The 27,863-nt window shown below is 34.6% G+C and overlaps 1 protein-coding gene across 1 annotated transcript in view; it reads right to left on the reverse strand.

Annotated features, from left to right (window-relative positions):
* The window catches only part of LOC140449685 (carboxypeptidase Q-like), a 44,826-nt gene that overhangs the window by 10,752 nt on the left and 6,211 nt on the right, over positions 1–27,863 (reverse strand). Inside the window, exons 2-5 of the mRNA XM_072542965.1 lie at positions 20,966–21,181; positions 14,541–14,718; positions 14,028–14,275; positions 10,984–11,166 (exon numbers count right to left, since the gene is read on the reverse strand). Coding sequence (XP_072399066.1) covers positions 10,984–11,166; positions 14,028–14,275; positions 14,541–14,718; positions 20,966–21,181 — 825 coding nt within the window. The remainder of the gene's footprint in view (positions 1–10,983; positions 11,167–14,027; positions 14,276–14,540; positions 14,719–20,965; positions 21,182–27,863) is intronic.

The following is a 27,863-nucleotide window of genomic DNA, read 5'->3' on the forward strand; positions in this document are numbered from 1 at the left end:
ATTAGATATTTGCCGTTTATAGGTTTATTAAATTTTTCAATAACAGAATATTCTCTACCCTATAAAATGAAAATAATTCAACAACTAAACGAAGGTTATTTTAATTCACGACTGAAATATTCTTTTGTTTTGCAAATTACTAGCCAATTTCAATATCACTTTTTTTGAATCGGAAGTAACAAAAAGGTTTGTTTGTTATTTCCTAAAGCCATAAAATACCTTTCCGAAATGACCATAAACCCATCTGAAACACATAGAAAGTTAAGTCATTCAGATGCGCTGGAGTGTCTGATCTTTTTTTTCAACGACCAAAACTTAGAAGCGGAGAAAGAGTTCGTATATCTAGGAACATTGGTTGACCCCTATAATTACACACCAGGATAAATAAAAAGGCGGAACATAATTGCAAATGAGTGTTATCATGGTCTATCAAAGTACTTAGATAACGTCTGGCTCAAACAACTTGTATAAGGCTGTATAGAACACTGATAGTTCCCGTTCTCACATAGGTATCAGAGACATCATATTTACAGAATATCTACAAGCATAAGTTTGGTGGAAAAGATATTACCATCATAATTAAGCGAAACCTTCTTAAATGTGCAGCACATGCAGTCCTGGCCCCAGGATTGAACATGATAAATAGTATTTGAACAGCGCAGTCGACTGAAAAAAGATCGGTGCTGCCAACTGAAAAACTTAAGCAATCATCAAATTAAATTGGCAATATGCCTAGGAATGGAGGCGAAAACTCGTTTGAGTTTTCAGTATATTTAGATAGATAAGTCAAATAATCGAAATTTTCAGGCTTTTCTGCAAAAGTGGAAAAGACTATAGAACGCATACTAATTATACCTCCGTAGTAGTACTTAAAAAATATGTCTTAAAAGATGATTAACTTCGCAAGAATTCTCATTTTGTATGCAAAAGTGATCAGTCTTATCTATAAAAGACCTTGTTAGATCGGCATACAGAAAAACTAAATAGTCTATACAACCTGATACAGTCTTCTTCTTCTTAAAGTGCCTATCCGTTCCGGATGTTGGCGATCATCACGGCTATCTTTACTTTGTTTATTGCAGCGCGGAACAGTTCAGTGGTAGTCGTGTTATACCACTTTCGTAAATTTTGAAGCCAGGAAATGCGTCTTCTTCCCGGTCCTCTCTTACCATTTACTTTACCTTGGAGAATCAGCTGGAGAAGGCCGTAACGTTCTTGATTTCTCATTACATGTCCTAGATATTCCAACTTTTTAGTTTTGACGGTCATGAGAATTTCACATTCTTTCCCCATTCTACGCAGGACCTCCACATTAGTAACTCTGTCAACTCAGGATATACGTAAGATGCGCCTATAACACCACATTTCGAAAGCTTCGAGCCGATTCATAGATGCAACAATCAGTGTCCATGCTTCCATTCCGTAGAGCAGAACTGTGAATATGTAGCAGTTCAATAGACGGCATTTTGTTTTTAATGATATGTCTCGACTGTTGAAAATAGTTCTCATTCTAACGAATGCTGCTTTTGCTTTTATTATTAGCTGTTTAATTTCTGTTGAGTGGTCCCATTGGCTATTTAAATTGGTGCCTAGATATGTATATTGCTCGACTCTTTCGATATTCTGTTGGTTGATTGTAAGTTGAGCGTTTAGTATTGGTTTTTTACTAATTGTCATAAATTTGGTTTTCTTTATGTTAAGAGCTAGTCCGTATCTGTTGCTGACATCTGTTATGCGATTTGTTAATATCTGTAAGTCATTCAGATTATCGGCACAACCGTCTAAAGCTTCCTTAAATACCCATTCAGAATAAATATTGAACAACAATGGAGACAAAATACAGCCCTGTCGTACTCCACGTTCTATTGCAATTTTATCAGTTAACTGGTCTTCTATTTTGATTTTGGCCGTTTGATTGTAGTAAATGTTTCTGATAATTCTAAGATCTTTGTTGTCAATTCCAATTTCTTGCATTAGAGTCATTAATTTGTCATGTTTTACTCTGTCAAATGCCTTCTGGTAATCTATAAAGCATACGTATATGTCACAATTCACATCCCTGCATCTCTGAAATAGCACCTGTACAGCAAAAAGGGCCTCCTGTGTTCCCAGAGCATCACGAAATCCGAATTGTGTTCTTGTTAGTTGTTCCTCACATTTTGTATATATTCTTTTGTGGATGACCTTTAGAAATGTTTTAAGTAAATGGCTCATAAGGCTTATAATTCTATAGTCTTCGCACTTTCTCGCATTGGGTTTTTTTGGAAGATTTATAAAAGTTGACACTAACCACTCTTGGGGAACCACGCCCGTATCATATATACTGTTAAATATATTTGTCAACCATTTTATGCCATCATAGTCCATAAGTTTTAAGAATTCTGAATGAAAATTATCAGGGCCTACTGCTTTACCATCTTTGGTGCTTTTGATGGCATATTTTACTTCTTCGACTGTAAATGGTGGTCCAGATTCGCAATTGGTGTTTGTTGTAATACCAGTGTTACTTCGTATATCTTCAAAAGTTTTTTCCACGTATTTAATCCAAATATCTCTTTTATGCTCTATTTCCAGTACTATGTTTCCCTGATTATCTGTCAGGAATCCAGTGTTCTTGTGTTTATATAAGCCTGCCGCTTCTTTAATCTTTTTATGAAGGTTAAATGAATCATGTTTTTGTTGTAATGACTCTATCTCTGTACACTTCGAGCTAAACCAATTTTCTTTTGCTATTTTAATAGCCCTTTTTATTTCGTTATTTATGTTGTTGTAGTAATTCTTATTATCTTTAGCGTTTCTTCTGTCTTCCATCATACATAGAATCTCCTCCGTCATCCATTCCTTTTTATTTGTTCTTTCAGGTTTTAATTATTTCTCTGTTATTTCTTGACTTACTTTGTGCAAATTTTCTAGTTCTACATCTGTGTTATCTGTTTCTGTACGGGCCCGTGGTTTTTCTGTACGAGCCCACGTTTTTCTTTTAGGCGTTTTTGTACCTTTTCCTTTACTGTTTTATTTTTCAGTTGGTTAATATCGTACTTCATAATTTTTGGTCTTTGAACTTTCTTTAAACTAAGTTTCATTTTGGCGATAAGTGGATTGTGGTCCGAATTTATGTCGGATCCCGGGTACGCTTTAACAGATGTTATAGAGTTTCTAAATCGTTTGTTAATAAGAATATAGTCTATTTGATTTCGTACTGTGTGATCTGGAGTATCCTGGGGAGATTTCCACGTATATAGTCGTCTTGGAGGAAGATCATAAAAGGTGTTTGTCACTACGAGCTGTTCTTCAGTTGCAAATTCAATCAAACGGTCTCCGCGTTCATTACGTTCTCCTAGACCAAAGGATCCCACTAAATTTCCACTTTGTCCTTTGCCAACTTTGGCATTAAAGTCTCCCATTATTAGTATTATTTCGTTTTTCCGAATCCTTTTGATAATATTAGTAAGGTCATTGTAAAATTCTTCTATGATTTCTTCTGGGGCGTCCGCTGTAGGAGCGTATACTTGAATAATGTTTGTTTTTATGGGAGTTGTGTTTAGCTGAACTAAGAGTTCAAAGAGACTGACACAGTTGGCGATTTTATTATTCATAATTAGGCCCACTCCATTTATATGTTCGTTCTTAAGATTTCCTGAGTAAAATATTTTGTGATCTTTGATAACTCGGTATCCCGTATCTGTCCAGCGCATTTCGCTTATTCCCATAATATTACAGTCTACAAACTTTATATTTTTACAGTAGATTTGAAGCTTATATTTTAATTATTAAATTGAGCAGTATATACATAAATATTGTTGCATAATTAAAACGACGTCAAACCAATTTAAGATAAATTGTATTGACCTATATAGATACCTAATTAATTCATCGTTTGTTTGGGTTAAGAGGATGATATCAGCTCAAGTACCCTTATCTTATTAATGTAGTTGGTAAATTCTGCATAGGATAATCACAATCATGTCATAACGTTTAATAAACTTATATCTGTCTGTATATCAGTTCAAGGTAAAAAGTTCTCAAGTTCTCTAGTAGTAAAAAAGTGATATTATTTAAAAAATCACTCTGTAATGGCGGGATTTCGTCTAAATAGAGATAGTATAAAAATATCCATTTATCAAGCCACAAAGAGTGGTGGAAGTTTGTTAAGGGGGAGCAGGGTATTTTTTTGCATTTTTTTAAATTATAAAATTTTTGATAGTATAATTCTTTAAGAATATCCAGTTAAAATTTTAGAGTGATCAGAGTAAAAATTGATGGAGTTCTAGGGAGTGAGATAGGTGAGATAAGTGAGTGAGTGATTGAATGAGTTGAGTGAGTAAGGAGAGTGAAAGCGGCGAGTGATTGAGGTGGGTGAGTAAGTGTGTTGAGTGGGAGAGATGAGTGAGGTGAGTGAGGACTTACGTATAAACTGGAATAAGTACAGTACCAAGGTCTTATACTTATGCACTCGTGGCAGATAAAAATCGAATTACTAGAATGAATAAAAAGGCTGTAGATGCAACAAAAAAAAAAGGGAGAGTTCCTCGAATGCGGAGCGAAAAGATGCTCTAGATATTTTAGCATATATATATATATATATATATATATATATATATATATATATATATATATATTATATATATATATATATATGTATATATATATATATATATATATATATATATATATATATACAATAGCACTAAAGGCCTTAGAGGCCCATGGCTTAAAAAGTTTGTTCTTTCTTCATTTTAGCTTTCCTTTATGTACTGAGATCTTCTCTGGCTCGATATGTGATTTTTCTCCATTCCTTCTTGTTATTCATTTTTCTTTTCTGGCCTTCTAGTCCAATTTCTTCCATATCTTTTTCTACCTCCTGATTCCATCTATTTTTTGCCTTCCTTTTCTCTTTTTTAAAGTTATAGTGTAGTTCAGTACCCTTTTTGGAGTCCTCGTATTCGGCATCCTTTCTAGGTGACCTCGCTATCTTAGTCTCTGTGCCTTTATTACTCCTATTATGTTAGGTTGATTATATAATTTCTTTAACTCATCATTTGATCTTCTTATCCATAAACCGTCCCTTATTATTCCTCCATATATCTTCCTCAGGATTTTCCTTTCCCATATCTCCAGTAAATTTTGTTCATTTTTTGTCATTGTCCATGTCTCACTGCAGTACGTTACTATTGGTTGTATAGTTGTTTTGTATAACTGTATTTTTGCCTTTCTTGATAAAAACTTGCTTTTCAACATTCCACTAAGAGCATGTACACTTCTATTGCCTGCCATTATTCTAGCTTGTATTTCTTCTTTAATGTTAGGTTTGCGTGATATTATTGTACCTAGGTATGTAAATCTTTCTACCATTTCGAATTCCTATGATAATCTTTCTTCTACTTCTACTTTAAACTTTTGTCCATCCCTGAACTGATCATCTGTCCACTGCATACATTTTGTTTTAGTTTCATTTATGTAAAGTCCCATTTTCTTTGCTGCTTGTACTATTCTCTGTACTATCTCCTGTAGCTCTTTTTTTCCTTTTGCCAGCAACACTATATCATCCGCAAATGCCAAAACTTGGTGTCTTTTATGATATAGGAGTCCTTCTCTATTGATTTTCGCTTCTCGCATTATTTTTTCTAGACATAAATTGAAGAGTAATGATGACAAAGGATCGCCCTGCCTTAATCTTTCGTTTACTATAAATTTGTCCGAAACATGATTGTTTACTTTGACTCTGTTTTCTGTATTCTCTGAAGTAAGATGTATCATGTTACGCAACTTTCTGCTAACTCCCAGTTCCTCAAGGGTCTCTTTTAATTCCTTCCTTTTTATTCTATCGTATGCTTGCTGGAAGTCGATGAATAGCGCTATCGTTGGTAAGTTGTGTTCATAGCTTTCTGCTTGTAATTCTCTGATTATGAATACTTGGTCCGTTGTGCTTCTCCCTCGTCTAAATCCGCACTGATATTCGCCTATTATATTTTCAACTTCTTTTTCTAACTTATCTTTTATGGATTTTGATAGGATTTTATATACGGTATTTAGTAACGCTACTCCTCTGTAATTACTGCATTCTGTTTTGTCTCCTTTTTTGTGCAATGGGCAAATAATGGCTTCCTTCCAATCTTCTGGTATTCGTTCTTTTATCCATGTCTCCTTTATGATCTTATATATCCAATTATTTAGCAGTTTTCCACCATATTTCATCATCTCTGCTGTATTTTAGCATAAGTACGTCGATATACGAGGTCTGGCTATTAAAAACGAGACTGCTTATGAAAAATAGTATTATTTTAAAAATTATTCTACAATCGAATACTTATTCAATATATTCCCCTTTCCTCGCCACACACTGTTCCATTTGTTTTTTCCATTGGTCAAAGCAATGCTGCAAGTTGCCGTTTTTCGTTTCACCTCTTCTATCGACTCGAACCGGATTCCTTTTAAGGCAGACTTAATCTTCGGAAACCAGAAAAAGTTACAGGGTGCTAAATCAGGCGAGTACGGTGGGTGTTCAAGGACTGGAATGCCTCTAGCGGCTACATAACGCTTTACAGACAGCGCGTTATGAGCAGGTAGGTTGTCCTGGTGCAAGATCCACGGCTTGTTTTTCCACAACTCCGGCAATTTCTTACAAACTCGCTTTCGCAGCGTTGCCTAAACTTTCAAATAGTAAGTGGTTTACAGTTTGACCCTTCTGGAACCCATTCAGTAATCATCATTCAATCTTCGCTTATCCACTGCTGGACATAGATCTCCCTCATAATTTTCCATCTATTTCGATCTTGTGCCTCTTGCATCCAATTCCTATGACAACGTTTTAGATCGTCAGTCCAACGTGTTGGTGGACGACCTCTGCTTCGGTAGGCATCATCTCTTGGTCTCCATTCCAGTATCCGCTTTGTCCATCTATTATCTGTCATTCGAGCCACGTGACCTGCCCAGTTCCATTTCAGTGTTGCTACTCTCTCTACTGCATCAGCCACTCCTGTTCTTTGTCGTAGCTGGCGATTTGGGATCTTGTCTCGTAGTGAAACGCCCAACATAGCACGCTCCATCGCCCTTTGACACACACGGATCTTTTGAACTGTTCTCCTTGTCATGGTCAACGTTTCGGCACCGTAAGTTAACACTGGCAAAACACACTGATTAAACGTTTTTCTTTTAAGGCATATTGGTATATCAGACGATTTGAAAATATGGTTCAGCTTGCCGAAGGCTGCCCAAGTCAGTCTTATACGACGGAGAAGCTCAACGGTTTGGTTATCTTTTCCTATGCGAATCTCATGACCTAGGTATTTATAGGCCATTACCTGGTCTATGGATCTTGTTCCTACGCATATATCTTCGCTGACTACAAGATTTGTCATCATCTGGGTTTTAGATATATTTATTTTCAATCCCCCTTCTAGCGAGGAAAGGTAGAGCTGATTTAAAAGTTCTTTGGCCTCATCTATCCTATCAGCTATTAGTACAATATCATCTGCAAACCTTAGATGGCTAAGCTTTTCTCCGTTTATGTTTATGCCCTTGTCGGTCAGTTTTGCCCTTTTACATATATATTCCAAAAGCGTAGTGAACAGTTTCGGCGATATGGTGTCCCCCTGGCGTACTCCACGTTGTATCGGGAATTTCTGGGTTTGACGATCACCCACTCTAACACTGGCTGTTGCGTTTTGGTATATATGTTTAATTATATTTATATACCGATAGTCAATTCGGCATTCTGTCAAGGCTTCCAACATTTTTTGTTGATTTACGGTGTCGAATGCCTTTTCATAGTCGACAAATATTAAAGCTAGTGGTTTATTATATTCAGTGCATTTTTCTATAAGATTTTTTATTACCAGTAGGTGATCGTTTGTTCCATAGCCTTTTCTAAAACCCGCCTGTTCTATGGGCTGATAAAATTCCAATTTATTTTCTAGGCGTTTCGTAATTATTTTTGTAAATAGTTTATAAATATGTGAAAGTAGACTTATGGGCCTGTAATTCCTGAGGTCGGTAGCATCCCCTTTTTTATGAAGTATGATAATTTCTGCGTTATACCACTGGGTTGGTGTTATTGCTTCCTGCAAACATCTAGTGAATAGTTTGGCAAGGACCTGCCATAATCTTTTTCCAGCCACCTTCAAGGCATCTGCCACTATTTCATCGCCTCCGGGGGACTTATTGTTTTTCATTTCTTGCACTGACCTTCGAACTTCATTGGGTGTTACGTCCGGTAAAATTTCAGATCCCTGATTGATTATCTTTGGTAATGATCCACTCCGGTTACATTGCTGTTCTTTGTATAGTTGTCTATAAAAACTCTCTATCGTATTCATAATTTGAATTCTATCCTCAATGATTTGCCCCTGTTCATTTCTTAATTTGTGGACGTTTTTTCTTCCAATGGACATGCTCTGTCTGAGTACTTTCAAGCTTTTGTTTTCTTCTATTACTCTAGTTATTTCCATCGTATTGTATCGTCTCAGATCTTTTCTAACTTCCTTTTTAATTGTCTTATTCAAAATTCTTAGTTCATTTTGGTTATGATCCTGATTTTCCCTAAGTTTTCTTCTTTCCTCTAGAAGATGTTTTGTGTTGTGGCTTAATTTTTTGTTATTATTTTCAGGACGAGGACAGTATTTCTTTTCAGCTTCTTTCAATATTTGAGTAATATTATTGTTCATTTCATTGATGCTGATATTCTCTAAGTCGTGTGTATCCAAACTAGTCTTAATATTTTCTTCGTAAAGTGTTATATCTTCTGGGAACAGCCACCTTCCACTTTTCTTTTTGAGGATCATTTTTGTTCTTTCAACTTCAGTGTTAAAAGTGGTTTTTGCTCTAACTAGTCTATGGTCGCTCCCTGTTGAAAATTTATTCAATACTGTTACATCCTGGACAATATCTTTCCGATTTGATATTATGAAATCAATCTCATTTTTTGTTCTTTGGTTCGGACTCTTCCATGTCCACTTACGTTGGGGTTTCTTTCCGAAGAATGAGTTCATCACAAAGAGATTTTCCTGATGTAAGAAGTCAAGAAGCCTGTTACCTCTCTCATTTCTCTCACCAAATCCAAAGTTTCCCATAGCAGATTCTGCATCATCTTGTTTGAATCCCAATTTGGCGTTAAAATCTCCAATTATCAATGTGTAATGTGTTTTTGAAGTTTGTATAGCTGCTCTGATATCTTCATAAAATTGGTCAACTTCCTCATCCGGGTGACTCGTAGTTGGTGCGTAAGCCTGTATAATTTTAAGTTTGTATCTTGGGTTTAATTTAAAAATAAGATAAATGACTCTGGTACATATACTTTTTATTGTGATTATGTTTGGTACCCATTTTTTATGGATTAAAAAACCCACTCCTCCAACAGATGAATCTTCGTTTCCTCTGAAATGGAACATATTTCCAGACTTAAGTATTATTTGATCTTCTTTTCGACGTCGAACTTCACTTATACCGATTATATCCCATTTTATGTGTTGTAGTTCATTCTCCAGTTCTATCATTGATGCTTCTGTTGATAAAGTTTGTACATTGTAGGCACATATATGCATTTGTCGTTTGTTTTGGTGGCCTGATCTCTTCCGGTGATTCTTAGCACCCTCTGCTCCAACACTATTCTGACCGCCACCTTGGTCAGGGAAATTGGAACCGCCGGGGACTGAGGGCCGTACACTTGATGTATCCATCATGAGGGGAAATTTGGCCTTGAAACGCCGCGCTGGCCAAGCGTGTTGGCGAGTTTTAGAGTAGTAGAAGGAAATATAGTGACCCGTCTGCCTTCGGAAACCTAATCGCCATTCGGGGTCGGAAAAAACAAGAGTTAGCCAAGAGAGGCTGATAGGAAAGATTAAAGACATTTCACTCAAGACAAGTTGAAAAAGAGTAAAATGTGAAGGCTCTTATGATCCGCCAGGTGCGTTTCATAAGCATATGAGTATTTATTCACTTTGTGTTCCCGCTCATACCTCGGGGTGTTGACTACAGACTGTATGGCTCGTCCAGCATGCCATAGCATGAAGAATAGGGTGCACGCCATTTTTCCAAAGTTGACACCCCACTCCATGGCCTGACAATATTCAAATATAATTTTAGTAATCACGATGCCGTTAATGTCGAAAAAAAAAACGATTAGTATGACTTTAAATTTTTTAATTTTGACATCCTTGCGTTTTTTCATTCTTGACGATGCAGGAGTTTTCCAGTGCATGGATTGTCGCTTAGTTTGAACATCGTATTTGAATATCCAGGTTTTATCGCTAGTAATGATGTTTTCCATTAATTTAGCCTCTTCATGTAACCTCTCAAGAAAATTTGAGCAGATCTGTTGACGGACGAGCTTTTGGCCAGGGGTCAAATTTCTTGGGACCAACCTCGCACAGACTTTCTTCATGTTCAATTCGTCATGTAAAATTTTTCTGACAGTTTCTTTATCGGCGTTTACAGTCTCAGCAATCATCTGAATGCTCATACGACGACCTCCGTGCACAATTTCATTTATTTTGGTCAGCGTTTGCGGAGTTGAAATAGAGACAGGTCGACCTGGACGTTGGTCATCTTCGGCGCTCTATCGGCCTTCAGAAAACCGTTTATACCATTCAAAAACACTCGCACGAGATATGTTTTTAACAGAATTCAATCAAACTGTGTGTGAACCTAATAGTGCAGGAGGTCAAGCACAAGACAGTGAAGTTGTATGTTGTATAGTACAATGCCTAAAGCAGATCAAGCAATTAATTACTACTGTAATTGATAATATGTTTTGTCAAGATGAAACTAAAGTTAGTTAAAAAAATAATTGCAGATTTCGGCATTTAACGCCCAAAAATATTGCATAAATATTACGACACTCATAAAGGTTAAATCCGAAATTCATTCCATAATTAAAAACATTATTCAGATCTGATTATAAAAAATATCATTCGAACGACTTCACTTATAGTCGCAAAATAAAAAAAGCCTGCGATATTATCTTAATATACTGACAGTTTAACTTACTTCATTACTTCCTCTAAAATACATCCTCCCTCATCACCAGCGACGTATTCTAAACCCAAAGGTGTAAAAGTTCCTTCATCAGATTCCATTACAAAAATAAATTTGTCCAATTCGTCTTTGTGGGCTTTATCATAGGCTTGGACGCCAATTAGTCCTGGTTCTTCAGCTGTCCAAAGAACAGATCTAAAATAAAAAATGGTTAACCAGAAACAAAATAATTTGGATATAAAATGCTGACTCATCTGTTTAATTTCTATAGTAGAAGCCACAGTTAGAGTGCAGTATAGGTAGGATATTCAATTTATTTCTTACGGGAGAACGTCCGACCTCGTTGCCGTTTTCACCAAGCGCGCATTAGGCCCAGATTTAAGAATCAGCGCACTGAAATATAAGCGCACAAAACAATTGTTTATGGTTGTATAAAAGACTATTATTATTTCAACTAAAGCATGATACAATCATCGATGTATAAATAAGAGAGTTACATTGTCGAACTAAACAATAATATAAAAAAAATACTATAAAAAAGTACAATATATTAAAAACTCATTGTCGTTCGCTTATTGAACAAATTCCTCTTCGTTGGCTCAGTGAAGATGTTCGTTCAGTTGTAATGGAAACATCAAATAATAGTAGCAGATTTTATTGATGAGACGTATACTATGGGTGTTGACCCGGGATTACTTTGAGTAGAGACTGATGAAGTTGATCGTTGAAGACTATTAAGTTTGTTGAGTGAATATTGATTGAATGCCCTCTAGGCAAGAGATCTTAGTTTTATATAAGTTTTAATTGGGTCAATATATTCGCGGACCTCGCGTGATATGTGTATCTAATTAATGTAAATTGTTTAACTTTTGTCAGCACTTTTGACTGATGTCCAAATTATATTATTGATAATTGACCAAATGTGTATGTAACCTAATTAACTACGTGTGTGTATTTAATAACAAATAAATTCATTCGGTCTACTGGGTGATAAAATTATACTGCCCAATTTCGGATATGAATTCTGAAGATTTGATATTGGACACTTATCTATATTTATCAGTTTTCAATAGCTTTCATTTTTAACACTTCTTTGGGAAATAAAATCATTATAAAGTCATTAGGAGAAGCGAATCAGTTTTAATCCCCATAGTCCACGCAAAGCAAACATGTCTCTTTATCGATTTGGGTACTGGCCATTAGACCAAAAACTTGTTGGCAAAAACTATGAAAGCTCAGTTCTATTTCATTTTAGCAAGCGGATAAAAGTCCCTCCATCATGAGTCGTTGCCAGTATCTGTCGTGAATTTCAAACAGGGTATGACTCTTAGGGTGCAAGTAAAACGTGTGGTATTAAATGTATTAAACTATCATCTGAAGGTAAAATAGCTAACGTAAAACGCTTGACTATTATTGTGGAAAAAATTTCGAAAATGTTCGCCCAGCAAGGCGAACTGAACCAGTACAAAAAGGAAGAAAAACAGTTTCCAGTCCAATTCACGTGAGAATACTTACGATGAGAGAGTGAAATCCCGAATAAGGAAAAAACCATCGACAGCATAATGAACAGAGTGAAGGATGATGAGGACGTACCAGCTATTTCAAAAACCAGATTTCATAGACTGCTAAATTATATGGGTTTTGAATACGGTAAAAGAGGTCGATATTCGCTGATGATGGAAAGAAAAGATATCATATCCTGGAGACACAAGTACCTCAGACAAATAAAAATATTGAGGAAGAAGGATAATATAATAATATAAACCTTGTTTATACTGATGAGTCTTGGATTAACGTCGGTGCTTCAGTCAAAAAGAAATGGAGGGACACAACGATCAAAATTCCACGAGATGCCTTCATAAAAGGGGTCTCTACTGGACTGAAAGCTCCAAGCCAAAGAGGTTCTCGGTTTGTTCTTCTTTATGCTAAAAGCAGAACTAGTTTTGTGACATGGGCCGAATTAACTTTCTTGACCAAGAAGGGAACCACTGATTAACACGACGAAATGGACGGATATCTATATGAAGAATGAAAACTCCCGCAAATTTAATTTCCCGAAAAAATCGTGGAACAAAAGGCAAATCAAGGATTGGATAATCGAAAAGAACATTTTCTTCGAGGAAGATTACCTAAAAAGTGAATTACTGGATGCTGCTGCCGCATTTAGAGACGATTACGATAAGTACAAAATTGAAACAATTGCGGATAAATATGGCGTTAATATTTTAAGACAGCTACCTTATCATTGCGAGCTGAACCCGATTGAGATGGTATGAAGTCAAGTGAAAAGGTACGTGGCTTCAAACAACGTCGATTTTAAAGAAAAAAAACAGTAGAACGGTTAATAAAAGAAGCTTACCAACGCGTATATAAAAAGTAGTGGCATAATTATGTGAACCGCGTCAAGAAAGTAGAAGAAAAAATGTTTGCGGTGGACAATTTGTGTGAAGATATTAAACCGTAGATAATTAATATAGGAGATGATTCAGAGGATGAGGACGATTTAGATATGGATTGCGATTAGTATTAATTAACGAGAAATATCTTAAATTTAATGCTCATTTGTTTTTTTAGTACTGTACGTACAGTACATTTCAATTATGATCTTGTGTATTTTATGTATATATATTTATCGTGTCGTATAGGGTAAACTACTTGGATTTTTTTTGTGTATATGTATATAAGTAATTACTAGGTATTAGATATTTTATGTATACACACATTTTTTATAGAATTAATTTGTTTTTTTTTGTTTATTCTCTTATTTAACTCAGTTATATTAATGAGTAACGATTTTTGAAACGAAGTGCGTACGGTCCTGATTTCTTAGTCTATCGCCCAACTACCACACACTTACCACTGTGCCGACATGAGCGGCATCGTTGCGCGCAGAAAGACCAACACTGCATTCTAACTATGGCTTATACTATATACTGTAATGCTAGTGTTTGTGATGTTTTAATTTATACCCTATAAATATTACCATTTTTACTGACTGTCAATCTTTGAGAATATACTTGGTTCATTATTCGGATTGTTCCATTATAATATCTTACCTGACAGTCCTTTTTGGCTTTAAACCAAGAGCTTTAAGTACGCGTAATGAATACCAAGAAATAAAAGCGCCGCCTCCATCATCCATAGCTCCTACACCTACGTCCCAACTGTCAATATGACCAGATACTAGAACTACTTTTTCAGGATCTCTTGATCCCTTAATTTCTGCAACGACGTTTCTCGATGTAACTGGATCCAAGTTTTGGGTTTGGATGTTGAGTTTTAAAACTATTTTGTCACCACGATCCTAAAAACAATAAAGTTCTTGCTAGTTGGCAATTAAGGTGCGACGTAATGTAAATAATAAAAATAAACCTAATTAAAGTTATGAAAGTTAAATACCATTTAGACAGTTACCACTTGCCAAGTGGAAAATGGTAGACTGTTAAAAGTCGTGTAGGACATCAAAACAAAACGATATAAAACAAAATCGGAAATGGTATAAACCAACATTTTAATATTATTTTTTAATGAAAAACCGCCAATTTTTATAAATTTTAAAATCTTTTTACCTGCATTCTTTGGAACATGTGAGCATGTTCTCTTGTTATTGAAGCTGCTGCAATCTTTGTTACGGAGTTGTCATAACCAGTTTGGCCAGTATGGAGTGTATTTAAGGAAAATGGTGTTACAGACCTTATTAAGGTCGCTATTGCTCCGTACTTAGCTGCCTTACTTGGTCCTTGACTTCTATAAAATAATCAAAATGTGTATTTTTTAATAAAATGCGATATATATATATATATATATATATATATATATATATATATATATATATATATATATATATATATAAACATTTTGTAATATCATACGTCAATAGTATAACAATAGTATAACGCCATTTAGTATAACATCAGGACTTAGACAAGGGGACCCCTTATGACCGTTGCTATTCAATTTGACCTTAGAGTATCTTCTTCTTCCTCTTTATAAGCTTTAGTTTTAGTTTTAGTTTTCTGAGATGAGATTGTCATATCAAATGCTTTTGCTCTTATGTTAAATCTGTAGACCAGTCTTTGCAGACTATCTTCATCTTGGGCTATCAATATTGCGTCGTCTGCGTAACAGAGTATTTTGATTTCTTTGTTTCCCATTCTGTATCCTCTTCCTTTGTTAACGATTTTGATGATTTCTTCCATGATCAAATTGAAGAGCATGGGGCTCAATGAATCCCCTTGTCTTATTCCGATGCCTATTTCTATAGGTTCTGTAAGTTGTCCATCTATTGTGACTTCTATTTTGTAGTTTTACTAGTAGATGTTCTCGATAGTTTTTATAATATTTAGGGAAACTTCTCTATTATACAGAAGATGGATTAAACCTTTGACTCTTAATCTGTCAAACGCTTTCTTTAGGTCAATCAGACACAGAAATGATGGTCTCTTATACTCTAGTGATTTCTCTGTAATTTGCTTTATAACGAATATTGCATCTGTACACGATCTTCCACTACTATAACCCTGTTATTCATCTGCTAAACTTCCTAAATATCCTCTTGCTAAAGAGGATATTTAGGAAGAGGAGATTTAGTTGCTAAACTAAATATCCTCTGATTTATTAGCACTTGTAAAATTTTAGTTGTAAGGTTTAGCGTAGTACTTAAAAATTTATACCTCTGTAGTTTTCTGGCTGTTTTTATCTCCTTTTTTGAATAGTAGAATTAGTTTGCTCGTTCTCCATTCTTCTGGTATTTTAGTGTTTTTTATAATTTTATTAATTAATGTTGTTAATTGTTCTGTCATTGCTGGTCCACAATATTTCATTAACTCGTTTGGTATCCCATCTTTACCTGATGCTTTTCTGTTCTTCAGGTTTTCAAGTATTTTCCGAACTCCCTGTACATTTATATTAAGTTCTTCATTTGTGGTAATTTCTGGTGTTTTCGGTTCTATTGTCGTTTGTTCTTCCTCTGCATATAGTTTTTTAGGTAGTCAATCCACGTATCCTTTTCTATGTGTTTTGGTTGTATTAGTTCCTTTACCTCCATTCTTTGACCTCTTATGAAGCGCCATATTTCCTTTTGCAGGTAAAAATCATGTTCCATTTCTTTCGAAAAGACCTTAGAATATACAATAAGTAAAATATCGTCTGAGCTGACAAAGGCATTTGCAAATCGAGGATCGAAACTATTGTTGGCCTTTGCTAGATGATCTAGATGATCTAAATATAGTCTTTCATTCTACAACTTGAGGAGGAAACAGGTAGTCTTAGTCTTCTAATAAATGAAGAAAAGACGAAATAAATGCTACCTAGTAATTAAAATTCCAAGACCAGGAGTTAGGCATAACATAAATATTAATGCCCACTACTTCGAGGTAGTAAAAGAGTTTAAATATTTGGGAGCGGTAATCACAGATGACAACCATATAGAAAAAGAAGTTTCAGCAAGGATAGCTGCGGGGAATAGGTTTCTAAAAACAAAATCTAAATTAAGTTTGTTCATGTCAATTATTCGCCTAGTTGTTACATATGGAAGTAAAACATGGACTTTACATCAGCGGGAAATAAATAAGCTATTGGTATTTGAAAGGAAGGTTCTCAGAATATTATCTGGCCACCAAAGACATAAGAGAGGAGAAGGCATCGCAATGTTGAATTGGTGACTCTGTATGTGCTAAAGACAGTTTTCATCGCAGACGAGACGGTAAAATATCAGTATGCCGTCCCCGAAAAAGATAAATTAATGCCCACTACTTCGAGGTAGTAAAAGAGTTTAAATATTTGGGAGCGGTAATCACAGATGACAACCATATAGAAAAAGAAGTTTCAGCAAGGATAGCTGCGGGGAATAGGTTTCTAAAAAGAAAATCTAAATTAAGTTTGTTCATGTCAATTATTCGCCCAGTTGTTACATATGGAAGTAAAACATGGACTTTACATCAGCGGGAAATAAATAAGCTATTGGTATTTGAAAGGAAGGTTCTCAGAATATTATTTGGCCACCAAAGACATGAGAGAGGAGAAAGCATCGCAATGTTGAATTGGTGACTGTATGTGCTAAAGACAGTTTTCATCGCAGACGAGATGGTAAAATATCAGTATGCCGTCCCCGAAAAAGATAAAAGGATATCGTTGAAGCCGATTTATCTAGTATTGGGGTACAATAATAGAAGCGCAAGACCGAAGAAGATGGAAGGCTATAGTGGATGCGGCGAAGACTCACCCCGAGTTGTAATGAAACAGTAAGATGTTTGATTATAAGTTAATTCAAATATAGTTTGAATTTTTGACAGCAAAGACACGTGTTTTAAAAAATTCAAAAGTCCTCAGGTTATCTCAGCTTGAATAGTGACACTTCTTCTGTTTAAGAGCAACTTTTCGGTAGAGCCAAACAATCGAGAAAGACCTTGTCATGGGTATAGCTAAGTAAGTAAACGTTGAAAAATCAACACATTGATTTCTCTTCAATATAAAAAGTGTACACATTAACTTAAATTATTCACATTATTAAATTTCGTAAGCGAAAATATATGAATGGTGTATTACTAAAGCACTGGTGGTAGAGAATGTGGGTAATACGGTAAAAAATAAATTACCTATACAAATGGTTAAAATATAAATTAAGATAATATATTGTGAACTATAGTGAGTTTCAGGTCGTGGGTGACACAATAGCGATATGTTATTTACTTGTTTTTTCGTGTTTGCGTCAGTAGCAACCGTAGGTTGAATAAAAGAAAATGCAAATCAGGGTCAGCGGTACGTTACCGAAGAGAACAATAAAATAAAATTACTTTAACCAAAGTTACAATAAAACCAAGTCCATAACTTTGAATACCAATGAATTAATGACAACATACAATCATAACATCCCACGTAACCTCTTGGGTGAGAGTGCTGATGTTAATTGTGTTACAAAACATAATATATGCATATCCCACAATAATTGATAATTCAGAAAAACAAAAAAAAAAAACCTAATAATTTACTCTTTTTAGCTTCTTATCAACTCTACTGATCTGATGCAGACTTCTTAACTATTACTATGCACTGCATAGGCAAACACAAATTGTTCTGCTGGTAATTATTTTGCCGGCTCGTCAAAGAATGACGAGAAAACTCGTAGCTCCGATAAAGACACTGTTGGCTTATTGTTTTGCTTGTGAAATTCAATTCTGTGTTCCTTGGTTTTCCGTTCTTATTCTTATTATTATTTGAAACTGAATTCTCATTCTCGTTTCAAAATTTCAAAAGTTCTGTATATATATACATATATATATATATATATATATATATATATATATATATATATATATATATATATATATATATATATATATATATATATATATATATATAATATATATACATATATATATATATATATATATATATATATATATATATATATATATATATATATATATATCTGGTCGCAAGCAATGAAGAAGAACCGGAAATAAATAGAAGGCTTGTGCTGGCAAATAAAGCCTATTTCGCGATGGGCCACATATTCAAATCGCGAGACGTACACCGGAAAACAAAACTCCGGGTCTATAAAACAATAATCAGGCCCATAGTAAGTTATGGTTGCGAAACGTGGGTGGTGACACAGAAATCTGCCAATGCATTAGATGTGTTTTAAAGAAAAATATTACGTAGGATCCTGGGCCCAATAAGTGAAAACAACAACTGGCGAATTAGGTACAATAGAGAAATATACGAGCAATATAGCGAACCAACTCTAGCACAACATACTAAACTGCAGAGATTACGATGGGCAGGGCACGTGGTCCGCATGCATGAGAATAGAATCCCCAGAAAATTATTAAATGCAAGAATGCAGGGAAAAAGACCTGTTGGAAGACCTAAAAAGAGATGGGAAGATGAAGTCGATGAGGATGCCAGGAACTGCCTGGGAACGCGTTCATGGAAAAGAACAGCGGTAAATAGAGATGGTTGGAGAAGCCTGTTGAAGGAGGCCAAGGCCCGATTTGGGCTGTAGCGCCATTGGATGGATGGATGGATATATATATATATATATATATATATATATATATATATATATATATATATATATATATATATATATATATATATAATATAATATATATTATATTGATCATTTGGTCCCATGGCGGGTTTGCTTTGGTGTCTTTCCAAACCCATCTGAATGGTATACGTCCTAGTATCAGTTCACGATGTAGGTGGAAACTGATTCATCCCTACCGTTTCTCGATGTTATCATAAAGAAATATCAATCCCAACGTTTTCATTACGTTACTGCTACAATCGACCCACTGACAACAAACCCTCATCCAAAACGGCTACCGCGAAACTCACATTAATAGGAGCATGCACAGACATCAATCTCCCAACCAATCTCAACCCAAAGACTCAGACCCTTATCATTCGAAAGCTTTTCTTCCTTACATCAAAGGTATCACTGAAAAACTTCTTAAATCAAGAGGAATAAAGACAATATTTACTCCCCAACAAAAACTTTCATCTCTTGTCCAATCAATCAAAGACAACATTCCAAATGAACAACACCGAGTTTATGAAATTCCTTGTGCCCCCGATCCTATATAGGCCAAACAAATCGTAGCATCCAAAATACGATTTATGAACATTTCATTTCTGTTTGCAATTTCGATTCAATTTCAGCTCTAAGTCAACATTATCTTCACACAGGTCACAAAGTTGATTTTGAAAACTACAAAATCATAGCCCCCACCCGTTTCTAAAACCAAGAATTATCCGAGAGGCCACAGAAATTGAAAACAAGACAAATTGTCTCAATAAAAGAGATGACGGCATACGGTAACCTTCGACATGAAGACCTCTTATAAATAAAATATCGTCCGCCCCACCCACCAACCAAAATCCTACTGGCAGAAATGATAGCGCAAACCCCCGCGCTAATCCCCACGCTAACCCCAACGACAACCTCCACCCAAACCACGTCACCATCGACGGTATAAATGAATCGTCCTCTGTTGCCAGTGGCCGTAATGCATTAGTGATTAATGTAGTAGTGTCTAGGGGCTCGGGAGACTGAGACCTCGGAAGCCTTAAAAAGACATCAAAGAGGATGTCAAAAGCCCGGCGCAATGATAATCTACGCGGTTCAATGGAAGATTGTTGAGTTTAATATTAATTCTTGTAATAGTATTAATCTTAACTCTAGGTTTAATTGTACTAACCGTGGAAATCATTCGGAACATTATATTATATATATATATATATATATATATATATATATATATATATATATATATATATATATATATATATATACAGTGTGTATTTTTTATTCTTAATTTTACAAAAAAAGATATTTTTCATAAAAAGCTCTGTAGGGTCTAAAACCTAAGATGCAATCATCAGATATCAAATTTTATCACTCTTATACGGGGTATGTCAAAAAATGTGAATGTTGCTCAATAGTAAAGTACCTTTATATTTCAAAATATCGAAAATTTTGTTCTTATGAAACGTTGTTTGGAATTAAGAACTGGTTTAATATGCAATACATTCCTCTAATTGAAAAAGCGAAAGTAAGCATGTGAATTCAAATCAATAATGGTCAAAGATTGATTACATTCGCAATTGAAAACAGGATGAAAATTATGAGTACACATTTCAGGAGAAAGAATATATATAAAGTAACGTGGAAAATTCCGAGATCAACTGAAACTAATCAAATAGGCCACATTTTAATACAAGAGAAGTTCGCCAATTTACTAACAAATGTGAAAACGTGCAGAGAGGATGACGTAGACTCTGATTCTTTTTTTTAGTTAGAATTAATATGAGAGTTGCGATAATTAAAAAGCATAAATGGAAAAAGAAAGTGAAACTTAAATTAACTTTGAAAAAACTGCGAAAATTTGAGGTAGTTATTTACTAACAGAGAGATTATGCATAGGGCTTTTATGATACAATGAAATAAATGTTTTACTTCTAAAATCAAAAAAACGCTTCTACTTACCTGTAAGCTACGGATACCCCATATGTAATATATTCGTTATTGTACACCACAATTTTTCCTTTTACTTTTTCAGAAACTCGATCCAATTCATCGAAGTCTTTCACAACTATTGCCTCCGCTTCGACTCCATTGGCTATTGTAGACACAGAACCACCGAGGGTCAGTACTGGAATGTTAGTTCTTCTCGGTGACAGCATTTCACATGTTTGAGTTCCCCTTAAAAGTAATACAAATCAATGTTATAAAATCAACAAAAGAATAGGACACAGTGCATTTTGAGTTTTTTAATCGTGTGTAAAGTTACCGGATGTGGATTCTTTTCAATATTAAGTAGCTAAGAGAGAATACAGGCACATCTTTACTTTACAAAGTCTTCATGTATTCTACCTTGTAGATCAATGTGAAGCGGATTATACAAAATCACTTTATTCTAATTGAGCAGAATGTGTGTCCTTTAAATAATCGTAACACTTAACATAAACATTATACATATACAATAGTCTAATATTTATTTATTCCACAGTTTTAATTGTGGATTCAGTATTAAATAATAGTTTATTATTATTTTATACTAATTAATCTTTTTAATATATAAAAATTTAAATAGTTACTCTCATTACAACGCTTTTGGCTAAAGATTCATGATAGATTATTTTGTAACCAACAGAGATATAGATCCATGGAAAATAATTGACTTAAGATGCCTGAAGCCTGTAGCAACCATAATAGCCTAGTATTATGTAAAATAAGAATCATCATGAAATAAAGCACACCCAAATCAGCAGCGTTAACATAAACACATATCAAGGTCGAAGGACCAAATAGGGGATCCACGTAATATAATAGTCTCCCGTTTTATACCGCTGTCGCGGCTTTGGGAGTATAGCAGGGTAGTCTGCTATATCTAGGGCCTACGGTATACAAGGAAGGTAACATGGCCAGTGCTACGCTTCAACCGTCTATTATTACCCCTGGTTTTACCCAAGGTACTCATTTTTATTCAGGCTGAGTCGACCTGGGGCCTATAGACATTTTTAAAATGTCTAGATGTTCTTGCCGGCGGTGGGATTCGAACCACCGGCTTGCGAGTCAAGCATCCTACCGCTTGCGCTACGCAGGCCCAAGTAATACTATACAGAAAAAGAATACCAGAATATATGACTCAGAATGAATATTGTTCTGAAGCTATTTTCTTGTGGCAGCTTAATGCAAAGTATTACTACTTTTAATGGGAATAAGTCTCAATTTAAGTTCAAAATAAATATATTTTTATATAAATATACTTACTTAAAAAAATATACTTATTTTGAACTTAAATTGTGGCTTATTCTCATTAAAAGTAGTAATTGCTGAGAATGAAATATTAGAAAATGATAATATCGAGTAAGGTTGAGAAAAACTCAGAAATTAACATAATTAACGGAGCGACAGGGGCAGTTGGAGATAGTAAAGTAATAGCCTAAGAGTCCGTGAACCACAGACCTTCGTTATTTTATAAAAGATAAAAATTTATCATGGGGAAAATTTTTTGGGGAAAATGCCCAACAGTGGAACAATTTTATTTGTATTCATAAAATTTCATCAATTATTTATCTAAAATGGAGCCTCATGTAATATTTAACATTAGTTTAAACTCCTAATAGTTCAGCAAATTAACAACATATTCGTTTGGTATACGCCAAAAAATGACGTTTTCTAAACAGTCAACTTTGTCTCACTGTCGGATACCCTTGTCCAAGACTGAGATAGGATGTGCCCAAGAGTGAGATAATAGTACGTTGTGTCACACAGGTAGACAATTAACACTGTTACAACAGATATTACTCTATTTTTGAATGTACTAAGAAATACAAAGAGGAAAGTAACACAATTATATTTCATTAAAAATAATTAAGGGATAACTGAACATACACATTTGATAAGGGCAAATTTAATTACCCTAGCGTAGTCATCGTCTGTGGAAAGGTCTAAACTAGACTCGTCCTCTGAAGTTTCGTTTTGGTATTGTGATTTGCTTCGTTTTTTTCTTTTCACTGACTTTACAAATTTTTTCAATGGTTCTTTGCTTCTGTTTTTCCAATTTCTCTTGCCTTTTTAAAAATTGTTCTTCAATCTCCATTTTTTCGGGCGTATCAGTCGCTATCATGCACTTTCCTGTTTTTCTTCGTCTTTTTGGTGTTTGGTCACTTACTTTCTTGTGATATCCTCGAAATATTTCTGGATAAAAAAAATTCGCTGATTTGTGTTCGCTAACACCGCTTGTTAATGGGATCTCCGATACGTCTGTTTTAGACTTAGTTTCTTTTATTTGTAATGGGACTTCTGGAATTTCAACCGTCGCAATAGTTTCAATTAGATGTGCATTCTCCGGATTAGGGGGCATACTCATATTCTCCTGACTATTCTCGCCATTGGTAATGTTAAGATGAACATAGTTATCAGTCACCTTGCTGCTTAAATAATCATCTTCAATAAAAACATTGCAGTCAAATGGCATAGTACCAGTCTTTTTAAATGCATTCGTAATTGTAGTTGGAGTCATTGCTTTTTCATGGGCTTGCTCAACACGTGCTGCAACTTCATAAATGGTAAAGGAGTTGCCAGGATTATGGAGCATTCAACTGTCTATAGCCCCATTGTGGAATTTTTGAAATGGTCCAAAAATATCCACATCTAACGGTTGTAATTTGTGGGTCGAGTGTGGCGGAAAGGTCAAAATAGTCACCCCATTCTCCTTGGCCAGATTCAAGCACTGAATAGATATATGGCTTTCATGGTTATCATATAATAAAATAAAGGGGTTTGTTTTTGAAGATCCACTGCACTTAATGAAATGCTTCATTAGATGCTCAAATATGTCCAAATTCATCCAGCCTGTTTTACAAGCTAAACCTAATGTCCCCCTTGGTGCACCGTTAACCATCCTACTGTGAAAATGAACCTACGGGAAAACCATTGCTGCAGGAAGCCAATTTTCCGCTACACTGACAATCATACAGGCAGTGAAAAGTACGTCCTTCTCTCTAGAAGTTATTTTGCTTACTTGATTTGAACCTCTTTCTGCTCAAATTTTCATTTGATGTTTTTGTTGTGTTAAGGTCGCCGTTTCATCCAGATTAAAAACTCTTGTCCCATCAGCGAATTGTTCATTCCTTTGGTAACTAACTTATTAAAAAATATTCGTACATTTGTCTCATTAAACCCAATCGCTCGTGCCAAACTGCATCCCTCGGCCGTCTTTAATTGTAGGCGAGGGTTTTGCCTTCTAAAATCTCTCATCCATTCATTTCCAGCAAGTTTAATAATTTTCCAAATTTCGGGCATCTCAACGTTAGTGACTTCAGCCATTTCGTAGGCTATAAGGCTACGTAGGCTATGTAGGCTATATTTGCCTATTCTAAAATGAAGAGTCCATAAAACATTTTAACACAAGCAACTATATAATTCGAAAATTCGTCGTATATTATATCTTGGCTGCATACAGATTGGTTCTTGACTATTTTTTGTTTTTGTACGTATCGGAAGAATGTTTGATGTGAAATACCTTTTATATTGCCTACTTCTCTTAGTGGTTGTTCAGTAATTACCATAGCAACCGCCTCTCGTATAACCGATGCGCGATGGTTCATGCTGTAACGAGTCCGTTACTTAAATAATCGTTTACCTTTTCTTTTTGTGACTGGAATCTTTTAATTTAATTCTAAATTAAATTCATATTGAAATATTCTTAAACTAAATATTTAAATAACTCCCAGTAAATCTTATTTTCTAAGGTTGGCATTAAACTGCGCCCCCAGTGGTAAAATTCTGAAAGTACATTCATTCTACGACGTGTAGAACCTCAACGTGGTTACTTGTCAACTGGATGTGATCGAAGAAAGGTCGTTTCGATCAGAGTAGTAGCGGCTGGGAGTGCCATTTTTTCCCGAATTGAGTTTAAGTTTATTTTATTGTCAAGAGCTGTTTGTTTTAGAAGAAATCATTTGAGTTATTTTGTTGTTTGTACGAGGATATTTTCAGTTGGATCACCCTAGCCGGTAAGATAAAATTACAAATAAATTATAAGGAAAAATCCTTCATATCGTCCGCCATTGTTAGTAAAATTCAGATCTATTTTTAATTTCTTCTTTGATAGGTATTTCATATATTTTATACATGTCATATTTCACCTTATTTCATTAAGGAAAATGTTTTATACCTAAATAAATTATAAGTACTAGATTCTATTTCTATTTCAGATTTTTATTTCCTTTCAAGAGTGAAAGCAAACAATTATTTATTTCAATTTCATACCGTTTAAACCGGCTAATATTTCTTTTTTTTTCCTATTCTATAATATATAAAGATCATGATTTCCGTTAAAATTATCTATTTAATATATCCATACATCATAAAAACATTGTCACACCATTCGAAAGTCACTATTTACCGAAAACCATTAAGGTTTTTATTTCAATTTAAGGTCACTTGCTGACATTTCTTGTATCGCCTTTCAAGGTTGATAACCCTTGTGTTTTTCCTTACTTTTTGTACGTACAAAGAACATGAAGTAACACAATTGTTCCTTTTTTAGCCTACTCCCAGAATCCAGTTGCAAGTCAGGGGAAGAATTTTTTTTTTAGTTTTTGGGTTGTACTTAATAAGGACAAGGGAAGAAGTTTCAAGTTCATTTATGGGAAATTTAAGAAGAATTTTAAGATGACTTATTTGTCTAAGAGTACCTGATACAGGGAATCCAGGTTTGGTGTACCTTTTACCACCTGAGTCTAGTTCTCCACCGGATCATCTTCAAGGGAAACCTACGGAAACCGGCAGGAAGAATTTACTTTTATTTTTGGTTCTCACTCAATTATTTTAAATAACTTTTGCTACATCCTCTTCAAGGTTTTAACTTTTGGTTCCACTTTTAATTTAAATATATATTCTTTTTCAATTCAATTCTTATTCAATTTTCTTAAAACATTAATTATTGTAACTTAATTTAATTATTTATTGTCTACCAAGGGATGAGGTTATAACTCTCCCTTGAATTTCTCTTTGTTAGGTTATCGTGTGCACACATATCCGGAGAATTTTCACTTAAAAACCTAAACAATTCTTGAACGAAAACTAAACTATTAGTGAGTAGTATTTAATTATATTTATTATTTATACATTATTATTGGGTATAACTTTTATCACGATTTGAAATTAAGGGGTATATCAGGGGTAAATTGTTTTATAATTATATTCAGGAATTTTACTGTAAATATAGCTATAGTTAACTGTACATAAGAGGTGGTGGTTTAGTATATAAGCATTTAAAATAGTCTGTACCTAAGTTTGGTAATTATTAAAGTTGTGGTTAAAATTTAATATTTCAATTAGTACCTATCTTTCATATTTCAGCAATACAAGATATCTCGGAAGGAAACATTTAACTTCCTGGCGCCCAAGCATTCATTAGAGCAACTTTTATGTTTCATCTGTTTATTTCTTGGTGGTTTTCTTGTCATTAGTTCTTATATCTTACGGTCTCTGTAGGGCATGCAAATTGGCCGAATCCTTCTTTGAGTGTCAAGTGGTCATTCTCCTGCATAGTCGCTAGCCAACACTTAATTCTGCTATATTTTAAAAGTGATATTTACCCTTTATTTATTTCTTTGGCATAATTTATTTCTATCTAATCCCTTCCATCTTCCGTTATTCCACATATTAGTTCGTTGGTGTATCAAGGTGCATTTTAGAGTTCACCCTTTTGCTACACTGGATAGAGTCACCCAGACTCCTGAGCACAATTTTTGTTACAATGCTTTTTCAGCTTTTTGTTTTTCGATGACTTTACTCATTTTCTTAATCTGAAATTAAAGAGTTTACTCTATTCTATGCCAAGTGCAAAATGTATATATTTGTATATTTACAATAGGCCCTACAGTGAGTCATGTCCCACTGTAGGACATGGCACTTTGTCATAGTGTTGCAAACTGTACACCATCAGTTAAAAAAATTGTACGTTCTTAATTTTTAACATTATATAAAGAATTTTTCCAAAAGTCTACCCTTTAATAACCATTTTTACTCACATAGCTGCGATACAGCTCCTAACTATTTAAAAATATACAATGCACAGCAACCAAAAATTGGAAAAAAATACTCACATTTTCAACTTTATCTCACTCGAAGCACCTTAAATGCGACACGAGTATTCAGTACCATGAAAATTAGCTTGCAGACTTATGCAGATAGTATGACGAATCAAAAAAAAATTTAGATAAAAAACTTGTTTACTTTTTTACGAAGAATCCTAATCTGCCATAAAAAATGTGGTTTTCTATTAAATATTTCCAAGTTGCCCCCCGCCTCACCATCAGGAATTGGTTGTGTGAGTAGCGTCATTCGATAGATTTTGAAAAATATTAAAACAACTGTCACGATAAATCGTTTTTCCGATTCTAACTTACCAAAAATTACAAAAAATGTTCCATTTTTGATAAAGAATCCAAATCTTCAATAAAAAATGGGGGTTCCTATTTGAGATTTCAAAGTTACTCACTTCCTGCTCTAGGGGATGTCTACCCGCCAAGGCAACGATAATCCAAACTTCATAGTGGTACCAAAGAATATAGACGCTTATATTCTTTGGTCAAATTATGGGAAGCAATGAATGATCTCGGAATCCGACAAACACTAATAAAAGCAGTTAAAGCACTATACAAAGAAAACGAAGTAGCTATTAAATGTGGAAATAAGGCCTACAATCCATTTAAGACGACAAAAGGACTTCTACAAGGCTGTGTTACGTCCCCTACTCTGTTTAAAATATTCTTGGAAAAGACACTTAAACCATGGAGGAGAAAGTGCGAAGGAATGGGCATACCAGTAAGAGACGAATACCTATACACCTTAAGTTTTGCCGACG

The sequence above is a fragment of the Diabrotica undecimpunctata genome, chromosome 9, assembly GCF_040954645.1.
Source record: "Diabrotica undecimpunctata isolate CICGRU chromosome 9, icDiaUnde3, whole genome shotgun sequence".
In the NCBI taxonomy this organism is placed as follows: Eukaryota; Metazoa; Arthropoda; class Insecta; order Coleoptera; family Chrysomelidae; genus Diabrotica; species Diabrotica undecimpunctata.